This window comes from Penicillium cosmopolitanum (genome assembly GCF_028827165.1).
Source record: "Penicillium cosmopolitanum strain IBT 29677 chromosome Unknown utg000009l:1.0-9042332.0:1.0-9050551.0, whole genome shotgun sequence".
NCBI classification, from domain to species: domain Eukaryota; kingdom Fungi; phylum Ascomycota; class Eurotiomycetes; order Eurotiales; family Aspergillaceae; genus Penicillium; species Penicillium cosmopolitanum.
The window spans coordinates 2,936,232-2,961,015 of record NW_026622679.1 but is presented as its reverse complement, the minus strand read 5'-3'; the positions used below and the strand labels follow the sequence as shown (position 1 = coordinate 2,961,015).

Sequence of the window (24,784 nt, the reverse complement as noted above, 5' to 3'; positions counted from 1 at the left end):
TATGGATTCGAGGGTAGTCACTCCCATGTATTATCAGTAGAGGTACGCTCCTTGCGAAGCACTGGCAAAATCATCACCCATCCATTCCTTACAAGTGCAGAGTTGCCACAGCATGATCGTCCATTTAATCCACATCCTCCTCGTGGGCCTTCTTTTAGTCGCCTTGGTCTCAGCAGATAATTCGAATTCCGCAAGCGATGACTCTTCACTTTGGGACATGGTTCCGGATTGCGCCCGAACTTGCGTGAGCAACTTCATCGATGCGCAATATACGGAGAGCGAATGCCCGGACTCGACAAATATAAAATGTCTATGTCGGCACAAAACCCCCAGTGGGCTGACATTGGGGGAGGCGGCTTTGAGCTGTACATATGCCCTGTGCGATGATAAGACGATGAAGGACGCCAATGCCTATCAAATCTGTGACTCGGTGCCCGGTGCTATTTCAGAAACCCATGCCACGATCACAGCAACCACGTTCCCTAAAAAGACCACCACAAAGACCCAACCAACGACAACAACAACGAATAAAGATAGCCCAATCTCAAATCCCGCGAGCGAAGCCCCGGGGATCACTACATTTGATCCAACGACTTCAAAATCAGAGTCGAAAGTGACATCAACCTCAACCTCAGATCCAGATTTGGATTCGACGCCAAAAACCACCAGCTTGGAACACTCTTCAAGTCCCAGCCAGACGCAAACGTCACCTACACCCACTAATACATCCGAGTCAGATGACAATGGAGGTCATCACGGAGTTAGCGCTGGAACGGTAATCGGTGTCTCGGTTGCATCAGGCGTGGCTGGATCTTTCTTAATCGCCGTCGCCGTATTTTTCTGGTGCAAGCGATGGCGACAACAGCGGCGAAACTCTTCCGAGCCGGACTCGGATTTCTTTGAAATTGGAGGCACCATGACTGAGCCTCCGGGGTTCTCAGAGGCATCTTCCCGACGATCCACACCAGATCCTGGCCCTGGACCCGGGCCTTCCTCGTTCAACACTTCTGCCAGGCAGCCAGAAATTTCAGAGCCTCAGCGTAGCTTCCGACCAGGATCACAATATCCACCGACATTTGCGGCCTTCCCAACTGCTTCTTCCTGGGAACAGGTGGGGCAAAGGAAGCGAGAACGTATAGGATTTGCTGTTAGCTCTGCTTCGGACTGGGCAGATTCACCCCGATCACAGACATCACAAGCCCCATTCCCAGACACAATACCTAACCAAGGGCCTGGGCTATATCCCAAACCTCTAAAATGGAGCCACCGACCAACCAGTGGAGAGACCCTGTTCGAAGAAGAGGAAGAGAGTCAAATGCCCAGCATCGTTACAGCGGCATATCAAAAGCCCAACATGACTCAAAAACCAGGGTCTCCACGCCTTATGCCAGGATTGCCGGCCAATCCTCGAGCTCTGAAAGATGGCTTCCCGGCAGATAGATTCCGTCGTGCCCCTGCAGGCCCCCAGCTAAATACCCACGACGACGCTCACTCTCGATACCCTCTCGGTGTAAACCCCGAGCCCAGGGGAAGAACCCCAGCACCGCTCTATAACCCAAAAAACACACAGCGAGCCTCCTATACCTCAAATAGCAGCGGCACCCAGAACTATAGCTCTGATTGTTCCCAAGACACAACATCAAATACTCTCCTCACAACACCGGGAAGGCCAGAACCCATAGCTCGAAAACCATCACCAGGCACCGCAACACTTGCGCCCCCCGCCGAGATTGTCTCGCGGCCGCGTATCGTTCGTGGTGATGATATCAAGCGCGTTCATGTTCGGAGCAGTCCTCGCCCACGTCCACCAAGCGAGGGAAGTGCGCCCTGGGGCCCAGAAGATCTTTGGCTTCAGCGTGGCCGTACCAATGCATCACCTCCACAAGCTTCACCGGAGCTACCTTATCCATCTGAAAGATGTCCTGGAGTGGTCTTATACCCGTCCAGTCCGAAGAAGCAGCCTCCAGGCATGCCACAGGGGCCATCGCCAACGGGAAGGAATTTGACACCGTCGAAAAGAGGAACTGATTTGATACTGAGGGTTGATTGAGACCCCTTTCTATTGTCCTGTAACCTTATTTACCCTTTCTCTTGTAAATTAGATTTGGATTGTTTTAGTACAAAGCCATTTATATACTGTGAAATATGAAACTATTTCTGCTGTTGAACAGCGTTTAATCTTAAGTTCTATTGTTCAGGCTTGTAGGTCGAAACAGTAAGGCAACTATAGCGAGAGGAAGGTTTTCCTCTCTGTTTCCCCACTGCCAGTACTACTTCAAGTTACTATTCGTTGCCGTCGGCTTCTAAACAAAAATTGCTATATACTAGATTCAAACCGACCATGGATAATCTCCCGGAGACCTGCAAGTGGTCTTTATTCCAGATTTGGTGGGTGGTTGTAATGACGGGAATGGTGGTATTTCGATGTTCTGGTTGGCAACGCCACATGCCGCTTCGAGCCGTCGACCACAATAATCAACCACTCAGACGGAGTTCACTTGATGCTTTTCTTTGGGTGGAGTTCGATCTTGGCTTCTCCCTAGATTACTGGCCCGAACTCTTAATAGTACAAGTGTTTCATCCAATACTTTAGTTCCTGGGGCTGTTAGGTCAGCCAACGTGGTGACTGCATGACGTCAAGGGGTTGATGCAGCCTTCCATGATTTGTTACCGCTGCAAACTCGGGATACTCTGTACGGGTTAGTGATGGAAAATGAGTGATGTTTGGGCGCCTCTAGTGGCCTGGCGTACCTTGTGAACCGAATCGTGAGCACTCTACGGGTATCGTAGTATGGTAACACTATAGTCTGGTTTGGAATAATTATGGCGAGGCCCATCATTGCCCTCCTCATGAGATTGACTTAACTTTACCACTCGGTGCACTCTACTCCGCAGTCTCGCACTTGGAGACGCTTGGTTCTCTTTTCTCTTGCATCCAGGGCACGCCGTATTGTGGACCATAGAGACACGCACGGTGTTGTCCCTCGAGAGTCGTTATCCGGATAATGACGCTGGGGTCTGAACACATGGAGTGGGTCCCCCCAGGATGCAGCCAGCGGTATGATCCTCTGCTACACGACTCTGCTTGGCCTTAGAAGGCTATATTAATGGCCTGGCACCCCCCACATGCTCCATCAGTCTAACTGACTTTCGTCACGATTTGCGCCCATCTGTTCAAGCCTCCTGCGAGCAGTCTGCACATCAGCCACCAAGAACGACGCTTAGTCGAACCTTCAAAGCTACTCTCAGGGTAGCGAAAGAACACCTCCGGCATCGTCATCATAAATAGACTGAGGATCGAAGCGATTGTACTCCGTACATATCGCTGGCGGTGATCGTCACAGTGCCCCAGACCCGCTCTAATTGACCCACTTATTCCTTGTTTCTTTCTCCCTTTCAACATGCCTACGGCCGATGCATTCGAGTCCCAGAGGCTCCGCCGAGATTCAAGCCTAGACGCCGATCGGGCCGACCTTTATGGGGGCCTCAACGTCATAGCTCCTCCAAAACACTTAATAGACCCGAGTCGCAACTTTGAATTCAATCCCAACAACACAATGGTGACCGATCCCGTTAGCTCTGATGCCACCTCTTCATACGAGGGAGACTCTTCCCAAGTGACCACGCCCTTGTCAACACCGTCAACGGTAACAAGCAGCGACTTTGCGTTCGCATTCGACATTGATGGCGTCTTGGTTCGGGGTGGTCAGCCCATCCCGGAGGCCGTCCAGGCCATGAAGTATATCAATGGCGAGAATCCGTACGGGGTGAAAGTGTGAGTTCACTAGCTTCCCTTGCCTTAGCTCGATAGCAACAAATATTAATTTACAATTGAAACAGACCATACGTTTTCCTTACAAACGGCGGCGGCAAGTCAGAGGAGGAACGATGCGCGGATCTCAGTCGCCAACTCGAAATGGAGATCTGCCCTGGCCAATTCATTTGCGGCCATACGCCCATGCGCGAAATGGCGGAACAGTACAACACCGTTCTAGTCGTTGGTGGCGAGGGCGAAAAGTGTCGCGGCGTCGCCGAGGGATATGGATTCAAGAATGTCATTACCCCCGGAGACATCATCAAAACACGGAACGATACCACGCCTTGGCGCAGACTTACAGACGAAGAGAATGAGAATTCGCGCAAGATAGATCTGGAAAACACCCAAATTGAAGCCATCTTTGTCTTTGCCGATAGTCGTGATTGGGCTGGAGACCAGCAGATTATCCTGGACATCCTCATGACCGTGGAAGGCAAGCTGGGCACTCGCTCGGAGGTCTTCAACGAAGGCCCACCATGCTTCTTTTCTCACAATGATGTGATTTGGTCCACATCCCATGAACACTCGCGTATCGGCATGGGTGCCCTGAAGACTTCGCTGGAAGCCGTGTACAATGCTATAACGGGCAAGGATTTGAATACCTTTGCTTTCGGCAAGCCCCAAATGAGCACCTTCACGTTTGCCACTAAACTCCTCCAAGACTGGCGTCAGGACTCTCATGGCATTGATAAGCCTCCTTCAACGGTATACTTCATCGGAGACACCCCCGAGTCGGATATTCGAGGCACCAATGAATTCAACAATAAAAGTGAGATTGATTGGTATTCGATCCTTGTCAAAACTGGTGTCTGGCAGGATAAGACCATTCCTCGCTACCCACCTCGCAAAATCTGCGACAATGTCTACGATGCCATCAAATTCGCAATTGAACGCGAGCAACAAAAGTCTATCAACAGTGGCACTACAATTCAGAACATACAAAAGAAGAGAGAGGGGTTGCAAAACTAGGCCCTTCCTAGACCCTTCGATATTCTGTGTCTTACAATCGAGTTATCTTGATCAAATATGCTTGATCATATGTTATATGTCTATCACGCGACCTGACTTTGAATGATTCCCATACAACGACCAAATTCCACAGATATTTTCTGCTTATTCTACTTTGTGGCCCGGGGTAGCCTTCCACTGAGTGGTGGACTTCTCAATCTACTTCGTCGAAGCATTTTACCTACTAGATGATGAAATGAAATGAGATCTATAAATTAAAATTTCCTTGTCCCGACTCGAAATTTCATGCAAATCAACACTACCTACATTGGTAGATCATGAAGGATACTAGTACTGTGTCTTATCCTATTACATTAAGAAATCCGCGGTTAATCTTTGTTCAACTTACCAGGGCCAAATGCCCAGACTATCCCGAAACTCTCAGCTTCCTACATAGCGGAATGGTAAATACCGTGACGTAATAGTAGGCGGGACAACGATATTTTAGCCCTTTGGGTGCCAGGTTAATCAAACACGCGAGAAGTAAATCTGAACTGGGTTAATGCCATTTCTCGCAATCCTTGTCATGCCCTTTGGATTTGAAAGCGCGAGCAAATCAAACCAGTCCCACGGCGGTGGTCCATGTGGCGGTACGAGGTCACGGAAGTGACAGATTAGGCAGCCCGGGGAGAACCTTGGAAGTGATAACATTGAGGTCTGATTCGAGATCATCCCCTCACTTCCATGTTCTTGGCTGACAGGGTATGTATATGCGGGGATCAAATCCGGGGTGGAGTAGCGGTAGTTGCGGAATCTAAGTTACATTCCTGGTTATTTGAAAAGGAATTACGTGCAGCCTATTATCCATGCTTCTATATTTGTATTCTGTCATATTAAGTGTGACTTTTTCAGATAAACGTGACACATTTCGTCAGTCCCATTGTCTGCTGTGCATCCATCGGATACCATAGCGAACTAACGACAACCACGAGGATTGCATTTGTGGACGTCTACCTTGTCCAGGCAATATCAGAGCACAGGACTTAGAGGATGCCACTCAAGTTGGACCTTGTCGTATAATTATATAGTAAGTCTTCGTATCGACTCGATACGGTAGATATTTGAGCCTGATATTCCGGGCGGTAACTACGCCCTTGAGATGACATCGACCCACCGCGGGGAAAATGACTCCCTGGATTGCTAGATTTTCTTCAAGGTTGAAAACAAATATCACGCAGCCATCTCAATTCTCATCGGACAATAATGGTATGTCGCGCACTATCCGGCGGGGAATTTTAACTTCTAATTAGACTAGGCTCAATGCACGGAGGCATTATACCTCCATGATGCTTCTCTGAGAACTCTGACTACGGAGGTGATATCCTGTCAATCGATTTCATCGCTCTCAGAAAACGAAAAATGTCTAGCCAAATCTCTCTCCCCAGAATATTCAGCTATAGTCATGCGCCAGACAATCTTGTATCCGCGCGGGGGCGGACAGCCTAGCGATACGGGCACTCTTGCTCTGGAGGATCAGGAGCCGACGTTCACCGTGCTTCTAGTCCGCAAAACACAGGATGGAAGGATCCTGCACTTCGGGAAGCCCGACAATACCGATACCATCTTCGTTGAAGGCCAGCGTGTTATTCAAAATGTCGATGGCGATCGCCGAGACTATCATTCTCGCCTGCATACGGGAGGCCACATCGTCGGGCTGGCAATGGAGCTTCTCTTTCCCGATATGAAAAAGGTCAAGGCCAACCATGCGCCTGGAGAAGCCTGCATGGAGTATGAAGGCTTACTGTATAATGAGCAAAAGCTGCTGATTCAGGCAAAGGTGGACGAGCTGGTAAAACAGGATCTGCCCATTCTCATCTCATGGGTAGAAGATGGTTCCGATCTAGAGGGCCGGGGAAAAATCGCGAAGGCCCAGTTCGAGTCGCAAGTATTGGTGGACTTGATCAGAATCCTTGCGGTGGTACCCATGTCGACCGGACCAGTTTGGCTGGGCCTATCGCTATTCGCAAAGTCAGTCGACAAAAAGGGATTAGCCGGGTCTCGTACGAAGTTCCTGAGAAGCAATAGACTGGTTGCTTGATATTAAACATGAATGATGGTAGATTATTTTGTATCTACTGGTATATAGATATTTATTTAAAAGATTCCGAGTATGCGACAGGCAATATTAACTTCCATGAAACATTGGTGTAAAGAGAATTTCGCATGATGGTTGGCGTTGGGCCCGCTAATAACTTCGATTAAGACACAAAATATCAAGTTAGATGACGAATCCTTGATCCAGCCAATGCTTCATAACGATTTTGCCCTCGTAGAAGCCGTCTTTTGGCGAGCGAACAATAATCGCAGCGTGGGTATGCCGGTGGTTGTGAATGTAGACGGGGTATTTGGTGAATCCCACATCATTCAAATTATCGATAATAGTAAATTGTTCAGGTGTCAATGCGAGTTTTGGATGATGATGCGGGTGTTCGACGCTGGCACGGCGGGTCTTCTTAGACGAAGTTGAGCCAAACGGTGACCTGCTGCGTTTGCCTGACTTTGAAAACCTTTCTCCCATCTCGGATGGATCAGACATATCGGATTCGGTGCTCGAGAGATAAGCTGGCTCTTGTTGGGCATTTGCATGTTCAAAGACCTCTTCAAGGGCGCTTTGAGCATCACGTATGAGCAAAGGTATCTTGTATCTTCCGAAGCGTAGCCCATTATCTCCTTCCGCGTGCAATTTTATTCTTCGCTGACTGCGAAAGGTTTGTATGGCAGAGTTGGCAAGGAATAATGTTGAGACGGGACCGATCAGAACGAGAACGAGCATCCAGAAAGGCGCATCCCTCATGAATGCTTTGTGTTTTTCGCATGTTGTCGCAGTTACAGAGTCCGAATCACTCAATACCGAAGGTAGTAGGTAGTCGTTAGGGTCGATAATGACTTGCTCATAACCATCAACGTAGTTGATATTGATATTTTCCAGATCCTGGAAAGGATCCACTTTGGACAGGGTCGTTGTGTAGAATGCGGTCGTTCGGTCGTTTAGAATGTTGCCATAGGTAGATCGGTTCTGGAACTTTTTCAAGCCTTTGATGAAAATGCTCTCTGGGTCTGCGAGGACGCTCAGGAGTGGTCGACCAGTATCACGGAAAGAGTCGACCATGAACAATTGTTGGCCAGACATAGAGACTGTGCGAGCTCCCATCACGTTCCAGAACTTTCCCCACCAGCCCTTTAGTGGTGCTCTCACTCCGACATGTGGAGAGGCGAAGGTGGTGAAGTTGACAGGCTCCACTTTGTCAAGCCAACCTTGAGCTTCTAATAGTCCAATGGCATATCTTGCGACAAGACCTCCCAGGGAGTAGCCGACAACGCTAATTCTTCGAATCTTCTGGCCCTCCTTCTCCAGGGTATCTAGTGTGTCCTCGATTTCATGCGCTAAGCGCTCGCCGCCCAACTCGATGCCGTCGTAGGTGAAATTGCCACTGTTTTCTTTGGCACAAAGGATATGCAACTTCTCGCCATGTCGTTCTTCGAGTGCAGTGGCTACTTGATCCAAGTGAGATGGGTTGCCCCACAGTCTGTCCCCCCCAAAGCGATCAGTTTGGTTCATGCTTACGCGCGATGGCGGCGCGACGTCATTCGCGGTGGCTGGGAATTAGAAGCTTACCCATGGACCAGAACACACAGATGGTCGGCTTTGGGAGATGTGTCCCTCATTTTCGTGTAAAATCAAATCAGATATTTGGCATGGGGAAAATCTAGGGACAGGGGCAGGGCGGGGGGGGGGGCGAAGTAGTTAAAAAGACTTCGTGTTCCGGAGTTAAGAACATCCCATTCTCCCTTGGTTGCACTTCATCGCCGATTAAGCCCGTCGGAGCTGGTAAGCACGCCGGGTCCCGATGGTCCCGACTCCGTGCCTCAGGTCAGCATGCCTTGGCCTACCTTAGCCTGCTCAGCCTCAGTCTTACTTTACTCCACTGCATATACCGCCAACTGCGGCTTTTGTGATTGCCTAAACCCCCGAGAATCTGTGGATACCTTACTGCCCGATAAATCAGGCGACATTATTGATTCTTGGCAATTTCCCTCCCCAGCCTGCGCCCGTGGCTTCGCTGCCCAGGCCTTTCCATTCATTGATGACAACTCCGAATATCTGCGACTAGCCAGATTTGTCACTTTGAAAGACACCTCATCAATCTTCCACTGTCCATTCGATCCTCGCTAATCGCATCCGAAGTCGGCGCGGGCCTGGTGTTTATCTGATTGTTTGCGAGACCCTACAGGCCTCGGACGGCCGTGATAATGCTACTCCTGGTTTGAACCAAATCACCTCGCAAACTTCAAGACGTCTATTTTCCCTCGCGGTGGAATTTATTGGACACATGCAGCATCATATGCAACATCAAGGATGAAAGATAGTTCTTGTTAGCTCTTGATTTCAACCAACCTCCTTCCCAAGAAGGTTGGGCCGAAAGTCATCATTCTGATTAGTCGCTTTCAACATGTTTCAACCACTCGGTCTATTTGCCGAAATACCTTGTCCTCGGGGTCAAGAATGTGATCTTTTCACATGCATGTTCAACCACGATAAGTGCACCCTAGCGACAGCCAGCAGGCCCTCTAACGCTGCCGCCATCCTCAGCGATGAAAGTGGGCATGTCTCTAAGAAGCAAAGATTAGGCGAGGTCAACTCAGCTCAGAGGGATCCCTCGACTTCTCTCGGAAATCAGCAATATCCGAAGCTACCAACGAAAACTCCCTTGCCGACATTGAGTTCAAAACCTCAATCTCAAGGCACTCGCGGCGACGGCGTTAAGCTGCCATCAGCCTCTCGAAATGTATCGCCTCCGCCTCGGGCTATATCAAGATCTAGGCCCATCAAGCATGAAGCTTCTGCCAGCAGCAACACGGCCCCCTCTCCAGGAGACACGTCAAAGAAGCTCCCCCCCCTCGAAAAGTGCGGAAAGAAAGCTTGAATCCTCGTATGCTCACCAAAGCTCCAGCTACCCATGCCGTTCGATCTGCCATTTTGGATAAGCTTCACGGGGCTATGTCGACGCTCAACACGAAGTTGGTCAGTTCCAAAGATGAATCAAACAAGTGCTTTGTTCTCAATCGCGATGAACTTGTGACTATGGCCTTGGATGAGGAGGAAAAAGTGGCACGAGATAATTACAGTGTTTATTCCAACATTATCAAACTCCGAATTGTCAAATTGACAAAGATGAAATTGGAAGATTGGACCGATGAAGTGAAGACCCATCTGAATACCCGCTATTACAAGATCAAGCCCATTGAGCCCACCCAAGCCGCCCCAACCTCACCCCCCATTGACACCGGCCTCTCCGTCAAAGAGGAAATAGCCATCGCTACTCATCTCATTACCTCACTGGACGGCCTCGAAGAGTATGGCTATGTCACAAAAGCACCTTCAGAGGCAGCCATAGAAACAGCCAAGCAAGGGGTTTCCGATTCAAAAGGCTGGGAGAAATGCGAACGATGCGGTGGGCGATTCCAAGTCTTCCCCGGTCGCCGCGAAGATGGGGCATTGGCGTCTGGGGGCCAGTGTACTTACCATCCCAGCCGGCCATTTCATCCTCCTCGCAAGAGGACCGACAATGTTACTGGTTCCTCAGAGACATACTTTCCCTGCTGCAGCGAAACTGTGGGTACCTCATCCGGATGCACCAAGGCCAACACACATGTTTTCAAAGTATCAGAGACCAAACGACTGGCATCGGTACTTCAATTCAAAACAACTCCCGCTCAGCCTGAAAAAGGACGAATGGATCCGGTTTCTTTCGATTGCGAAATGGGATATACAACCCTTGGCCTGAGAGCTCATTCGCCTCACTGCTGTCAGCTGGCCAGAAGGCCGGGAGCTACTCGATGTCCTCGTCAAGCCTATGGGAGAGGTGTTGGATCTGAACTCGCGTTTCTCGGGCGTCTTTCCTGAGCACTATGCCTCCGCTGTGCCCTACGGGATCCCAATACCTAAAGCAGCTTCGTCAGATAGTCAACTGGAGAAGTCCAAATCGATGCAAGTTGTCGAGTCACCGGCTGTGGCACGGGAACTTCTATTGAACCTTCTTCAACCGGATACGCCATTGATCGCACATGCAATAGACAACGATCTCAATGCTTGCCGGATCATCCACCCCACCGTCATCGACACGGTGATTCTCTACCCCAACCCGGCCGGCGGTCTCCCTCTCCGCGTTGGTTTGAAGGCTCTTGCTCGCAGATTTCTGGAGCGCGACATCCAAACCGGAGGGAACCAAGGCCATGATTCTAAAGAGGATTCTATCGCAACGGGAGATCTTGTGCGAGTCAAAGTGCGGGAATTATGGAAGCGTCTTAAGGCAAAGGGATGGAAATTTGAGAATAATGAACTGATCCCTCCAGCAGGCGAAGACACTCAAAGTCTCCAAGCACACAAGATAGGGATAAGCGTTAGTCCTGGTGCTGGATTTAAGAGAAAAAGGCCTCCCACCTGAACTGTCCACCAATCGTTAGCGCCGAGGGGTGACTTGAGATTTCGCAACCAAATGCAATAAATAGAGGAGCAAGACATCCTTTTATACTACTACCATGCTATCAATTTTATGATACAACACCCATACCCCCTTTTAAGGACTGTCTACATCCGCGTTTTTATTGGTACTAGTATATAGCATTGAAATGCAGGCATTAATGTGCATATATTCCAGTACTACCGTGACTGCTCTAGGTGATGACAATTTCCAACCTGGAGGTTGGGTATAGTATTGCAAGGGCTGCTGTAAAGGCTTCCACACCCGAGGGATAATGAAGCCCTTAGGTCCATTGGAAAGTGGCGCGCCCTTGGTCGTGCAATATCAGTTACAACTTGGCCGAGCAAGATTTAGTACTACCAGTAGTAGTATAAAATAACGGCGGTTCCGTGGAAGCATTGCACCAGAGCAGATATGCCAACCTTGGAATCTTAGAATTACGTAGAGAATTGTGATTCTGCAGGTTTCGTCTTGGCCATAGCAGGAAATGGAGCCCTAGGAAATACAGCTCGAAAATCTACGTATCTCGCTAGCAATGTCTCCAATAGCTAGAACACGACTACGAAAGAACAGATATGGAAGGTATGAACTTTTTTTATTTCGTAGCCTCACGGGCTAATCGTCCAAAGCCCATGGAGCGAATTTACTCCTCATCCTCCTCAGCCTCGTCGTTGACGACGTTGTAGAAGCGGAGCTCGTAAACACCCTTGGAGGTGGAGACGACGCGGAGCCAGTCACGGAGCTGCTGCTTCTTGAGGTACTTCTTGGTGCTGAAAAAGGGAATAGTGGTCAGAGGGGTGCTGGGAATGGCGTGCAGTCGTATGCGCGGAGGGGAAAGACTCACAGGTACTTCAGGTAGCGGCCGGAGAAGGGGATGTGAGCAACAACCTCAACCTTGCCATCGCCAACCTGGGAGATGACAACCTGGTCACCGAGGTTACCGACACGGCCCTCGACCTTGATGCGGTCGTGGAGGAACTTCTCGAAAGCGGAGACATCGAAGATCTTGTCGCTAGCGGGCTGAGAAGCGTTGATGATGAACTGCGGAAGTGCTGTTAGTATCTTCGCGCCGCAATGGGTTGGGTTGTAGATTGTGTAAGTGTTGACATACCTTGTGGGTGACCTTCTGGGCCTTGCGACCACGGGTCTATTGAATGAAAGATTGAATTAGCCTACTGCTCCATAAGGTCGGAATCCCCATGGCAGTCTCGAGGAGTCTTGCTTAGATCGAGGCAGCGACATAGATAGATCTTTCAATATCTAGTATCGGCCGGAGAGCGCAACAAGAGTCCGTCGAGGCATGCCCACGGGGGGAACAGCAAAGCGGTTCGCAGTATATTTTCAACGTACAGCAGCGGGAGCCATTGTGACTGTGAGGGGGATGGATTGGACTTTGGTGAAAAGGGTCGCAAAGAGGTGAATATCCTGCGCCGGTCGAGAGGGATGGGGAGAAGATCTCGCCGAGTGGAGCCCGCCTGCAACATGAAAATTCGCCAGCGCCCGCGGAGCGTTGTGTGCGCTATTCCTGTTTCGGATAGACTTAGGGCAAGGGTAGCAGGCAGCATGTGTCTTGACCCGGGTCAGGTGACTTCCACTGTGGATGCTGGGTCCCTTGTTCCAGATCCGCTCTTATTGGCTCGCATAAACGAAGCTAATGGGGCAGAATCCCTGGACTGACCGCCCTTCCCCTTCCCCTGAGGGTATAAATATTTCCTGCCTCCCGCCACCTTCCTCTTCTTTTTTTCTTTCCAGCTCTCTTTGCCAATTGGCTTAGATCAAGTGTAGTATCTGTTCTTTTCAGTTTAATCTCTGAAAGTTTTCCAATGGAAAACAACTTTGATTATTCTCATTTTTGGATCCCGCGGCTTGGCCTCTGTGCTTGCGCATGCCTCGCCGCACCGTGTCATCGGGCTTACACTATCTCCGATCGACGCGAACACCCTTTTTCATCAATTATGTCGGCTTGTCTGACTGCTTGGAGAAGATCTGGCTGTTCAATTCTTTCAATAACCGGTTGTAAATATAGTTCTTACATTGCGGGTAGTTCCATGATAAGCGATGTATTGATTTTTACCTGTACGTACCCTGGAACCAAATCGTGACATGTCCATGCCCGGATATTGTACACACTACTTCCCGCCAGCACATGTCCCTCAAGGCGAACAGCTGGATCCTCATACACCGTATGCCGTATGCCAGTTTGAAAGCTCACGTATGTAGAAGTCATGACTTGAAAATTAGGGTCGTGACAAGCCGCCCGCTATCCTAATGCAAGGTCACGTGAGTGTGCTTTATCGCCAGTCCCGCCTTGCGATAAGCTCAAGCTCTCCAACAAATTGAAGCCACCCCAATTTTCTCAGCTACGAAGCCCCCCGGGTCTTGCTCATATTTCAAAGCCCCTCCGTCATGGGTTCTATTGTTCTTCCTCACCTTCGCAGTGCCTGGCACGTGGACCAGGCCATTCTATCGGAGGAGGAGCGCCTCGTGGTGATCCGCTTTGGTCGTGATCACGACCCGGACTGTAAGAGACCTCTTTTGTGTTGTGGTCGCAACAAGTGCTAATATTCCGTGCACAGGTATTCGCCAAGATGAGCTGCTCTACAAGATTGCCGAACGCGTTAAGAGTAACCCGCCCGACTTTGCCTCTCGAGAAGAAGACCCGAATGCTAATGCGCCTTTTGACAGACTTCGCGGTTATCTACCTGTGCGACATCGACGAAGTACCCGATTTCAACCAGATGTACGAGCTTTACGATACAATGACGATGATGTTCTTCTATCGCAATAAACATATGATGTGCGATTTCGGAACGGGAAACAATAACAAGTTGAATTGGGTGCTGGAGGATAAACAGGAACTGATCGACATCATCGAGACCATTTACAAGGGTGCGAAGAAGGGTCGCGGTCTCGTCGTCAGTCCCAAGGGTACGATCTCTCCGACCCTTCGCGCAATGATACTTCAGAGGCTAACCGCTTGCAGATTACTCCACGAGATACCGGTATTAGAGAAGGCGGTACTAAAGAAGGCTTGTTTAGGAGAGCGGTGGCACTGGATGTGCTTCTCTCATGGCTGTCTTCCATATTATGATATTTACGATAGACACCGCTGGAAATGAGCTAGCGAGAAACTAAAACTCAATACCTGTGCTTTGTGATTGCTGCCCGGCGAGCCTATCTCACGGCCAAGGAAAATCTGCCATTGGCAGCTCACATGGCCTAGGACGACACCACCAAAAGTAACCACAGACTAGCCGTTGCAGCAGAATCTCAAGGGTTTTTATACAGCGGTTCGCCGAAATTTCAATATAATTCCCAAAAGAAGTCATCTCCCCCAGTAGATAGTAGGAAGGGGTTCGAAAGTCATTCATTCTCCGTAGCAGTAGTACACTGTGAGAAAATTTTAGAAATTCACTTTAGTGGCTATAAAATCAGAATTTTTGAAATATCCATATCTCTCTTGCTAACCATATCCCGCGTGGTGGTTATTTGCCTGAAATTTGACGTAAGGCGCTCGACTTCAACACCGCACTCAACCCGCCGCAACATCTTAACTTCACCTTCATTTCACTTCTCACACCCACACAACTCGCGAAGATGATTGACCAACGTATTTTCGAGGATCTCCAGACGAAGATTGATGAGGAGACCACCGTTCGTGATGTAAGTCGCCCGCACCCGCGCCTGCGACGTGCTTGTCCACGGATTTTTTCCGTGCCAAGCCTGAAGCCGTTGCGCACAACAGTCATCAGAAACTCACCTTCGTGAACAGGAACTGCACGAGATTGTCCAGACGCTCGCTAGGAAAGGTAATTTTCTCAGCACTTTGGGCCTGATGTTCTAGAGCTTCTCACTCCAAGAGTAAAGGGCTGATCGAGCTATGCGCGGCTCCACCAAATCAAGACCGGATACTGATGAGCGATTTCTATAGGGCGCTCGACACAAGCTATCCTCGCCAGGGCGCACTCGACCCCCAGTGATAAGTGTACGTACGAATCGATCGTGTTCTGGTGGTGAAACTTTGCTCCTTTAAGATTCTCCTCTAATCCACCCCTACCTTCCCGGGTAGTGCGTGTTGGTGTGATCTCTGGGACCCCAGCGTGGCTGATATAACGACAATAGTGCAACCCGTCCTTGACGATGCCACCGCCAGCATTATTGCACAGAAAGAAGAAGTCGCTCGCTTGAGAAGTGTTGCCGATAAACACCCATTCTACAAGTACAATGGGCTGTGGTCGCGCGAACTCCAAAACCTGGTTCGTCCAACCCCAAGCTGTCAACCTCCGAATGATTCTAATTCGAACATACAGGTCGCATCAGTTGAACTGTGTGCTTGGCTAGGTGGACTCCCAGAGCACAAGGGCCCAGATTCGGCTTCATTCATGACGATCGAAGACGTGGGAAGGTTCCTGGATCGTATGTTCACACCGTTTTGCCATGATTTCCTTTCCGTATCGATTTGGTTTGGAAAGAGACTTACGGTGCTGTCTTCTCACAGTTCCCATCAACCTGAAGGAACAAGATGCGTTCCACCTGACCATCGAGGAATATCTCCTGGCGCTGATTGCCATGGTTGAGGAACTGGTCAGTATCTTTCCCCCACGGTCGTCAGGAGTCATCTTGTTTAACTTCTCCACAGTCTCGTCTGGCGGTTAACTCCGTAACTCTGGGCGACTATGAGCGTCCCCTTCAGATCGGCAACTTCATCAAGGACCTCTTTTCTGGATTCCAGCTTCTCAATCTGAAGAATGATATTCTACGCAAGCGCAGCGATGGAATTAAATACAGCGTTAGTCACTGTTCTTACTAGAGCTAATTTCGCCAACAAGATACTAACTCGCCGCTCTACCTACAGGTTAAGAAGGTCGAAGATGTCGTCTACGACCTTTCATTGCGAAACCTGATCCCCAAGGGTGGTGCTACTGCATAGGGCTGTTCAACATTGTGACGGAATGGAATTCGAGGAAGGTCAAAAGATATGACAAAGCCCACCGGGGCCAATAAAAGGAAAAGGGAGGTACTAATTCCGATTTAGCAACAGGCAATATGAACGGACTATCAATTTTGAACCATCCGAAGATATCAAAGTGCCAAAAGAAGACGTAAAGATTTCCTTCAAGCTCGCTTTCGGTCATGACCTGTAGCTCAGATGTAAGCTCCTAGTCACATTCCTCGATTCGAATGATAGTGAAATTCACGAGCCACCCAGACCAGTGGGCTTGGAACTCGGCTATTATCTACCCATCACAATAGCTCTATTTTCCAAACAAAATGACTTAAATTAGAACCGAGAGAGAGAATGCCTCGTATCGAGTATTTTTTTAATGGAGGTAGTGCGGCACTTACAACCCCAGGTGATCAACGGTAGTGCCTCATTCGGCCTCCCGAGAGCTTCGTTCTCTCAGCCCGGGGTTCAAAATATGGGGATGAGAGGGTCAAATATGTGGAGTGAGATACAAATTGGCGAAGCAGCATTCACTATGGGAATTGAGATCCGACTTTGCTTAAGTGGGCTGGATTGTTTCGAACGACCTCGACACGAGGTTTCCATCGCCCGTAGTTCTGTGGTGGGGCGGCCGTCGACCAGAACCGATCATCTCCCACGGGGTAGGAAGATTGGCGCTGAAAACGGATCTAGTGACGAAAGGACTCCCAATAATAATTCAATCTGGTCTTGAATCTCATTCAGCTCGCCACGGTATCTCCTACTTGTGATACTGAGCCTACGGGGTTGCCAAGATCGGAGAAGCCACGATGATGCTTTGCCTCAAGCCGAGACACTTCATTGTGCGTGGGTAATTTAGTTACTAGAAATAGCATGGAACTTGCAAGTGGAAGCTTAACTCGTCTCAATTTATTTCACCTTTGTTTAGTCTACAATCCCCAAAGGCTGGTTTTGGTGTGCCATTAAACAATGTCTGTCAAACACTACTTTCCTTCAACAAGTGCCAACTCATTGGTTCCCAGAGGGCTGCGAGCTCTTGTATCTGCAAATGATCATCTAAGCTTGAACTATGGTGAGCGAGTCGTTGCCAATGCCTATCATGATGATTCAAAAGTGAGTATCATCAGTGGTGGAGGATCAGGGCACGAACCAGCATGGAGTGGCTATGTCGGCGACGGTTTAATCTCAGCTGTTGCATGTGGTGATATTTTTGCATCACCAAGTGCGAAGCAGATTCTTACTGCTATTCGAATGGCACCCTCCAAAAAGGGTGTTATTCTCTTGATCACCAACTATACCGGTGATCGTCTTCACTTTGGCCTTGCGGCCGAAAGGGCCAAAGCCGAAGGCCTGGTTGAAAACATTGCCATCTTACATGCGACTGATGACGTTTCAATTGGAAGAAGCAAGAATAGCCACATGGGAAGGAGAGGCCTCCCTGGCCATGTCTTCAGTAAGTTCTTCTCCTTTTTAGTCCAATGGTTACTGTCGACTAATGGACCGTAGCAATGAAGATAATCGGTGCTGCCGCTGCGGAAGGCTACTCCTTTGAGCAATGCCTTGCGCTTGGACAAGCCGTCAATGGTCACACGGTCACAATTGCCTCGGCGCTCGACCACTGCCATGTTCCAGGTAGACATCAACAGTCGACCGTACCAGACGATGTGGTCGTTGTTGGTGCCGGAATTCACAACGAGCCTGGACAACTTCACATTTCTCCCGCCCCGTCAGTTGAAGAGATCATCGAGCGGTGCCTCAAGCTTCTGTGTGATGAGACCGACACAGAAAGAGCATTCGCCAAGTTTGAGACGAATGATGAAGTCGGGCTGTTGATCAACAACTATGGCGGTCTTTCCGTTCTTGAACTATCTGCCCTGGCCGATGAAATCCAAATCCAGTTGAACTCACGCTGGAATATGAAACCTTGCAGGGCCTTATTTGGTGCATTCGAGACGTCTCTCAACGCACCGGGCTTCTCGATCTCCCTATGCAATCTTACTGCCGCAGCTCAGCAATCGAGTGAATCTGTCGCTACCTTGATTCGCCAATTTGATAGCGCCACAACTGCCGTCTCTTGGCCCAATACCACTCGCCCCTCTTCTTCTCAAAAGAAGATTTCTCTCGAGGATATCGATGCCCAAGAAAACGAACAAAAGGCAGCATCTGACAGCATTAACTTCGACTCTTCTCGACTAGAGAAGGGTTTAAGGGTTGCATGCGAGAGAGCAATTTCGGCCGAGCCAAAGTTGACGCAGTGGGACATGGTCATGGGCGATGGTGACTGTGGTGAGGCCGTTCTAGGCCTGGCCGAATCTATCTTGCTCAGAGTTGATAAAGGATGCGCGCAATCTGGCGATGTACTGGAAGTCATTCGCTCAATTTTGCAAGACGTTGACGACATGGGAGGAACCCTCGGTGCAATTTTTGGAGTTCTTCTATCAGCCCTAGCGACAGCTCTGAGGACCAATCTGTCTCAGGGAAAGATAAGCCCTTCGACATCACAATTCTATGCCGCAGCCTTGGCATCCGCGGTGACAGCTTTAAAGTCACACACTGGAGCACGGGAAGGAGATAGAACTGTCATGGATGTTCTCCTACCCTTTGACGAAAAGTTCTCCGAGACCAATGACTTTGTTGCTGCAGTTAATTTAGCTTCAGAGAAGGCAGAGGCAACAAGATATCTCAAGGCCAAGTTTGGGCGAGCGACATATGTTGGAGAGGCATCGAGCCAAGAACTGCCAGACCCGGGAGCTTGGGCATTCTACGAGATTGTTGCTGGATTAGCGGATGGACTTGGACTCGTTCCAAACTAATTTACTTTATTAGGGGGTCGAAGGCTCCTGGGTTATCAAAATATTATGCTATGATAAGTATTCAAAATAACAACAAATAGACTTCTTTTTTTGATTCCTGCCAAAGTATTCTACGGGAATTTTCAATACATGTACTTGATAGAAATGAGATACTTTGCAGCATGTGGATGAGGACGGGTCCCATTTGCCACTTATTGGACGGTTGCATTGTGACTCCTGTGTCTTCGTGCATGGATGCAAGCATATCCTCTCGTGGTGCACGCGTAAAGATAGAAAAACAGAGTCGGCTGGTCTTTTTCAAAAGAATGAATTTCAGGCTCTCGCTCTGGCAACTCCGAATCTTTGCGAGATGATCACAATTTGACAGATTTGGAATGCAGCTCGAAAGGACAGTGGGTTCTGATCCTTGAATGCCTTACTAACAAGCTGTTCGGTTGCACTCCAGTTCAAAAATCCAAGAGCCTCTATATTCTCTTGCGAAATCAGGCGCATGAACAACTGATGTAGAGGTCCGTTCTCGGGAAATTTCGTTGGTCCCATATATGGTTTCTTTGGCCGCTTGTAGATCTCATCGGTAACAAAAGGCCGCACCGCCTCTCGAAGGATATACTTCTCTGTCAAAGACTTATCCGGCAAAGAACATTTGATCTTCAAGCTAGGCGGTAGGTTGTTAACATATGCAGTGAGGTGGTGATCTAGAAATGGGGGTCTAGTTTCAACATGGTGTACCATATCGACGTTATCTCCAAGATACCGAAGCAGCAAATTGGGAAAAAGACCTTTCGTAAGAATATACTCTGCGGTATGCAGTGGATGCCAGCGATTGATGATTAAGTCACGAACTCGTCCGTCGAGGCCTTCTACCTGTGCGGTTTCCGGGTGCGTGACCGCAAAGGTCTCAGTCCACGGAGCGAACGGTAGACGGGAGACTAATGCGAGTTTGGTAAGAACCGAGATGTTGTTGAGCATTTTACAGGTCGACTCTGGTAACGATCTGACAGCTTTGGTGGCTAGGTATGCTGCATGATCGGGACCGCATTGATGCTGTGATAATTCTGCGAGCTCTGCCTCGGACAGCGAGGGAGACCATGAGAGATCGCTTTCCAGCAAAAAGTCGTTTGCCAACTCTTTGTATCCTCCAAAATGCTCGTCGGATCCTTCTCCTGTGGACGCAAGACTTCTTAGCTTTTAGAGAGAGGCCAGTACACGTGAATCAGACAAACCTGTTAATATCACTTTGATACCGTGAGATTTCGCGGCTTCGGCCATGGCTAGTCTCCCGATACCGTTTGTGTCAGGCAAGGGCACTTCACTGTGCCAGATAGTATCTTCAAATTTAGATGCGATGGTTTCTTCGGTGATAGGCACGGGATGAAATTCGACACCGAGCCACTCAGCGGTACGCTGTGCAATATCTGATAAAGTCAATATCCCGATGAAAGAAATAGCTAAACATGGAGGAATTCATACCTGACTCGTCAGCTCCACTATCTTTATCAAACTGTACGGTAAAGCACTTCATCCGAGAGATAAGATGGCTCTGATCGTTCCCCACTCGAGCTCCTTCTTCTTTAACAAGGTGAGCCACCATTCCAGCGACCGCCGAGGAATCAATTCCACCACTGAGATAGATCCCCACAGGCACGTCGGCACGAAGTCGAACCTTGATGGCTTCCATAAGATGGTTTCGCACACCCTCGGTCATCTCAGATTCTGATCGAAGCTCGGGGGTATTCTGGATAAATATTAGCGGCCAGGGTCGGTGTATTTAAAACCCTAAATATTGTTGGTCTACCTTGTCTGGATATTCCGCATCCCAATAGACGGCATCCCTGATAGGACTGAAGTTGCGGCTTGAAATATAGTGACCCGGAGCAACCTGAAAATCATCAGAAAGACTCGAGGGATGGGTAGTATGGAGGGGCAACAAACCGACTGAACCCCTTTGAACATTGTCCCAGTACCGAACACCCAACCACACTCTCGAAGACCTTGGACATCCCACTCGGGTTTCCAACCAAATGGTAGAAAACACTTCATCTCGGTTGCCACAAGTAGCTGATTGTTCACGATTGTATAGTAGAGCGACTTCACTCCAAATCGGTCTCTCGCGCCGATGAATACCTTTCTGCGAGCATCCCACAAGATAAAAGCGAATTCACCTCGGAGGTGGGATAGAAACGATAAACCGTAGTGCTTATAAAGAGCCAGGACAATCTCACAGTCACTTCGACTGCGGAAATCGTATTCGGAACCCAGGAGATTTCGGTAGTATTCATCGTCATAAAGCTCCCCATTCACGATTGCATGAACATCATCAACGCTATCATGGAATGGTTGATTTGCTTCCGGGCTAAGGTCAACGATAGATAATCTGACATGTCCAAGGGCTGAAGAAAAATTAAAAAAAAAAAATCAGTATCTTAGTGTGCGTGTGTGAGTGTGATCACCCCTATCCACGAGAGTCCAATTCATATCAAGCACTTACAAACTTTTCCATCATCGCTGGTCCATGTACCACGGGCATCGGGTCCACGGTGCTGAACAAGATCCAAGCTTGCATCAAGTTTACCATCCAAGGGTAATGAGTGTTCCTCACTCGAGGATGCAGGATGGCTCCCGAGAGAAAGAACAGCAGTGATTCCACACATTATGGGTTGTTATTAAGACCTGATGACTGTATTTGAGTGTAGGCCCGAGGCTGAAAATAATTGAGCACTTTGCAAGTGAAAGAGAAAGACCTCCCTCTGCACTCCTATATACTGTTTAGACCTTGACGCCATGATATACAATCATCAAACGTCGCAAGTTCTAACCGGATTGGTCACAGCGTAGCACGCCTAGCCCGAGGAGCGGGGCATCATTGGGGCCAGGGTCGGGGGCGGAAATTAAAGCAACGACCTAAACAAGGATAAAGTGGAATCACAGAGCTGTCCTTATTAGTCAAAAAGAACCGGCTCGTAAGGATGTAAAGTGGAAAGTCTCGCTTGCATTAGCTTGATATGTTGCGCACGATCCTTTACTTCATCTGTACCGATTTGCGAGGATTGAAATATGAATTACTGGATATTATTCATGCGGTATGCTGCATAGATGACGAGCCTAGTTCGTACAATAATTAAACAGATCAGGGGTAGGTACAGGTATATAACTGGTATAAAAGACAGGGCTCGGGGCCAACCAAACGCCTAGGACGACTTGGCCTGTTCTCCTGAGGCAAGAGTGCCAGCCGCCTTGGCCTTCGCGATCTCCTTCTCGATAGGGTCTTGCAGAGACTCGGGCTTGGTGAGACTGCTCCAGCGACCGACGACCTTTCCGTCAGCAGAAACGAGGAACTTCTCAAAGTTCCACTTGACGGGCTTGTAGCCCATAAGGCCAGGCTGCTGTTCCTTCAACCAGCTGAAGACGGGGGCGGCCTCGCTGCCATTCACATCGAGCTTGCCGAGTACGGGGAATGTCACGCCATAGTTGAGCTGGCAGAAGGATTGGATGTCATCGTTGGAGCCGGGGTCTTGGCTGCCGAACTGGTTGCAGGGAAATCCGAGGATGGTGAATTGTTCGGGGTAGCGCTCCTTCAAGGTCTGGTAGAGCTTTTCGAGGCCTTCAAACTGCGGGGTGAAGCCACACTTGGACGCGGTGTTCACGACGAGAACGACCTTGCCCTGGAGGGAGGTGAGAGGGAAAGTCTCGCCCTTCTCTATAAGGTCAGGTTAGCTCATGTATCTCGATTTGCGCCGGCTAAGACTCGCGCGGTCAGAGGGGGAGGAGTGCGAGGGGAAAGAACATGGAACACGTACTGTCGACGGGCTCGAAGTCGTAGAAAGTGGTAGCGGCAGCCATGGTTCTGATTTGATGGTGTTGGTGGGGGGTTGGAAAGGGAGAGAAGGTGAGTGCGGAGGTGATGGATTTGGATTTGGATTTGAAGCTCGGGTGGCACGATCGCAATGACGTCGACGAGGAAGCGGGGAGATACGAGAGGAACCGCGGTAATTTAGGGTGGACTTGGCGAGGAAGAACTTGAACTAGAATGGCGCGCAGGCCGTGGTTTTGTAGGAGGACGAGCCGAGGTGCCATTGCAGAATAATTTGGAATTACTCGTAGGTATTACCAATGATCACAGGTCCAGATCCCGGAGGGGTGATGAGCCGACGGGTGCTTTCTGACGCCGCGGGTCCGAATGATTTAGACGTTTGTTAATTGGAGGATGGAAAATCATCGACGGCGGTGCATTTACCCAGGAAGGTTAAGCACCGAATGACCTGACCCAGCCAACTCAGCCATCCCATCCCGTTAGCCCATTATTAAGCTTATCGGGTCTAGATCGACGCTTTGTGCGGTTAACAATGGCAATGCATAACTATTGGATTGGGTTATGTATCTCTGGTCTGGTTTTCTAGAAGCTCTATCGAAACTTGATTTTCTTCTTTGAAGGTACATGTAGCTTGTAGAACCCTCGGAACCTGTGTTGCCGCGCGTTCCTAAGGTTCTGCTGAAGAAGAGAATCCACCCCAACCCTGCTTCTTCTAATCCACCAAATTCTGCAGCTACGATCAAATCGCACGCCATTGTGAGGGACATCCCCGATCTGTATGCATGCATACTACTTCTGGGTCACTTCAAATCCCTTCCTTCCGTCATGGCGATTTCTGAGGAGGCGTCTTGGTCCAGGGTTTCCACCAGTCGTGACCTGAGCTCCCCAATAATCCCAGGAATGGCCAACGAGGGTCGAGTCGCAACTTCCAAATCACTCGAAGCTCTCAGTTCTGGAAGACTTGCGACTCGGTCACAAATCATTTTCAATGTTGCTGCTGGACACCACGTTGGTGTCATTTTGCATGGCAAAATAGACCAATTCCGGCCACCATGTATGCAAGCCAGTTGAAATTGTTGGCATTTTAGATACCGAATAGCCAGTTTCTTTGCTTAATTCATCCTTCTCTTTCGGCCTTAAGCACATCAACATCCAGCTCTGCCATCACGCCAAGGACAACACCAATACTCTCCATGAACCCATTGACGGCGACACGAAGCATACGGTTTGTTGTGGCACGGTATGTGGTCTGCAGAACAGTATTGGACTCTTCGGGTTCTTGCTTCTGCTTCTTCTCCTGGGGTTTCAGCGGAGGCGTTCGGAGTAGGAGCTGCGAGGGCGAAGGTGCGTCGTACGAATGGTGACAATTCAGCGTCGACCTCGAGGGTTTGTAGAGCAGACAATGCGAGACGGTGGGTCGGCAACGGGAGGGAGATGGTTCTAAATCATGTATCAGCATTTCCCATGTCGCATGGGTATCCCATTTATGGATCAGTGTGCGGCCATGAAGGTGGGGTGGCACATACAAAGAGTAGGGGAATTCAGAGTCAGAAAGTTGAGTAGCGGCCATGATGATTCCGTAGCTTTGCACAGCTCAATAACTCAAAGTTTTTTTTTGGTTTATCGAGATGACAAACTTTGAGGTTAGACCGAGAGGAATGCTTGTGTTGAATCTGCTTGTCTTGGACATTTCGTTCACCAAATCGAGGGCCCTTGATCATGTGACTCGGGATCAAGAAGGGGCTCACGTGAGAGAAGCATTTACCTCAAATATGAGGACCTCATCCTCCGAGTCGAACGCCTTAGACCACTCAAGCAAACTGCCTCTGGAGTCTGTTATTGAGCGACAATCACTTACTATACCAAGTCTTAGAAATTTTGTCTAATTTGGTATGTTTGATCACCGGG

The 24,784-nt window shown here is 49.2% G+C and overlaps 13 protein-coding genes across 13 annotated transcripts; 8 read left to right on the top strand and 5 right to left on the bottom strand.

The window, feature by feature from the left end:
- Positions 1-112: 112 nt before the first annotated feature.
- On the top strand, positions 113-2,050 carry N7509_009226 (uncharacterized protein; the record flags this gene model as incomplete). Its single annotated transcript, XM_056633863.1, has 1 exon — positions 113-2,050. The coding sequence occupies one exon, from the start codon at positions 113-115 to the stop codon at positions 2,048-2,050; it is 1,938 nt and encodes a 645-aa protein (XP_056484483.1).
- A 1,351-nt stretch (positions 2,051-3,401) lies between these two features.
- On the top strand, positions 3,402-4,786 carry N7509_009225 (phosphatidyl synthase; the record flags this gene model as incomplete). The annotated part of the gene is made up of 2 exons (XM_056633862.1): positions 3,402-3,775; positions 3,841-4,786. 2 exons carry the CDS (start codon positions 3,402-3,404, stop codon positions 4,784-4,786), a joined length of 1,320 nt encoding a protein of 439 aa, XP_056484482.1.
- Positions 4,787-6,028: 1,242 nt separating this feature from the next.
- On the top strand, positions 6,029-6,863 carry N7509_009224 (uncharacterized protein; the record flags this gene model as incomplete). Its single annotated transcript, XM_056633861.1, has 2 exons — positions 6,029-6,031; positions 6,081-6,863. The coding sequence occupies 2 exons, from the start codon at positions 6,029-6,031 to the stop codon at positions 6,861-6,863; spliced, it is 786 nt and encodes a 261-aa protein (XP_056484481.1).
- A 180-nt stretch (positions 6,864-7,043) lies between these two features.
- Positions 7,044-8,491, bottom strand: N7509_009223 (lipase ROG1 family protein; the record flags this gene model as incomplete). Its single annotated transcript, XM_056633860.1, has 2 exons — positions 7,044-8,352; positions 8,442-8,491. The coding sequence occupies 2 exons, from the start codon at positions 8,489-8,491 to the stop codon at positions 7,044-7,046; spliced, it is 1,359 nt and encodes a 452-aa protein (XP_056484480.1).
- A 785-nt stretch (positions 8,492-9,276) lies between these two features.
- rex3 (putative RNA exonuclease Rex3) lies at positions 9,277-11,271 on the top strand (the record flags this gene model as incomplete). Its single annotated transcript, XM_056633859.1, has 3 exons — positions 9,277-9,612; positions 9,675-10,514; positions 10,615-11,271. 3 exons carry the CDS (start codon positions 9,277-9,279, stop codon positions 11,269-11,271), a joined length of 1,833 nt encoding a protein of 610 aa, XP_056484479.1.
- Positions 11,272-11,928: 657 nt separating this feature from the next.
- Positions 11,929-12,749, bottom strand: N7509_009221 (60S ribosomal protein eL22). The gene is made up of 4 exons (XM_056633858.1): positions 12,658-12,749; positions 12,419-12,454; positions 12,152-12,348; positions 11,929-12,077 (listed from the first exon to the last, which is right to left on the bottom strand). The coding sequence occupies exons 1-4, from the start codon at positions 12,670-12,672 to the stop codon at positions 11,951-11,953; spliced, it is 375 nt and encodes a 124-aa protein (XP_056484478.1). The 5' UTR covers positions 12,673-12,749; the 3' UTR covers positions 11,929-11,950.
- A 964-nt stretch (positions 12,750-13,713) lies between these two features.
- On the top strand, positions 13,714-14,316 carry N7509_009220 (DIM1 family thioredoxin-like protein; the record flags this gene model as incomplete). Its single annotated transcript, XM_056633857.1, has 4 exons — positions 13,714-13,828; positions 13,884-13,931; positions 13,993-14,235; positions 14,291-14,316. The coding sequence occupies 4 exons, from the start codon at positions 13,714-13,716 to the stop codon at positions 14,314-14,316; spliced, it is 432 nt and encodes a 143-aa protein (XP_056484477.1).
- A 501-nt stretch (positions 14,317-14,817) lies between these two features.
- On the top strand, positions 14,818-16,237 carry N7509_009219 (translin; the record flags this gene model as incomplete). Its single annotated transcript, XM_056633856.1, has 8 exons — positions 14,818-14,970; positions 15,080-15,116; positions 15,239-15,292; positions 15,430-15,563; positions 15,618-15,723; positions 15,806-15,891; positions 15,947-16,096; positions 16,163-16,237. Coding segments are annotated over 8 exons (795 nt in total), but the record flags the coding sequence as incomplete, so codon positions are not given.
- A 984-nt stretch (positions 16,238-17,221) lies between these two features.
- On the top strand, positions 17,222-19,065 carry N7509_009218 (uncharacterized protein; the record flags this gene model as incomplete). The annotated part of the gene is made up of 2 exons (XM_056633855.1): positions 17,222-17,705; positions 17,759-19,065. The coding sequence occupies 2 exons, from the start codon at positions 17,222-17,224 to the stop codon at positions 19,063-19,065; spliced, it is 1,791 nt and encodes a 596-aa protein (XP_056484475.1).
- A 312-nt stretch (positions 19,066-19,377) lies between these two features.
- Positions 19,378-21,716, bottom strand: N7509_009217 (asparagine synthetase B family protein; the record flags this gene model as incomplete). The annotated part of the gene is made up of 6 exons (XM_056633854.1): positions 19,378-20,228; positions 20,289-20,480; positions 20,536-20,800; positions 20,861-20,944; positions 20,998-21,455; positions 21,554-21,716. 6 exons carry the CDS (start codon positions 21,714-21,716, stop codon positions 19,378-19,380), a joined length of 2,013 nt encoding a protein of 670 aa, XP_056484474.1.
- Positions 21,717-22,253: 537 nt separating this feature from the next.
- Positions 22,254-22,905, bottom strand: N7509_009216 (glutathione peroxidase; the record flags this gene model as incomplete). The annotated part of the gene is made up of 2 exons (XM_056633853.1): positions 22,254-22,762; positions 22,863-22,905. The coding sequence occupies 2 exons, from the start codon at positions 22,903-22,905 to the stop codon at positions 22,254-22,256; spliced, it is 552 nt and encodes a 183-aa protein (XP_056484473.1).
- Positions 22,906-23,701: 796 nt separating this feature from the next.
- N7509_009215 (uncharacterized protein) lies at positions 23,702-23,947 on the top strand (the record flags this gene model as incomplete). The annotated part of the gene is made up of 1 exon (XM_056633852.1): positions 23,702-23,947. One exon carries the CDS (start codon positions 23,702-23,704, stop codon positions 23,945-23,947), a length of 246 nt encoding a protein of 81 aa, XP_056484472.1.
- A 46-nt stretch (positions 23,948-23,993) lies between these two features.
- N7509_009214 (CTAG/PCC1 family protein) lies at positions 23,994-24,446 on the bottom strand (the record flags this gene model as incomplete). The annotated part of the gene is made up of 1 exon (XM_056633851.1): positions 23,994-24,446. The coding sequence occupies one exon, from the start codon at positions 24,444-24,446 to the stop codon at positions 23,994-23,996; it is 453 nt and encodes a 150-aa protein (XP_056484471.1).
- Between the last annotated feature and the right edge of the window lie 338 nt (positions 24,447-24,784).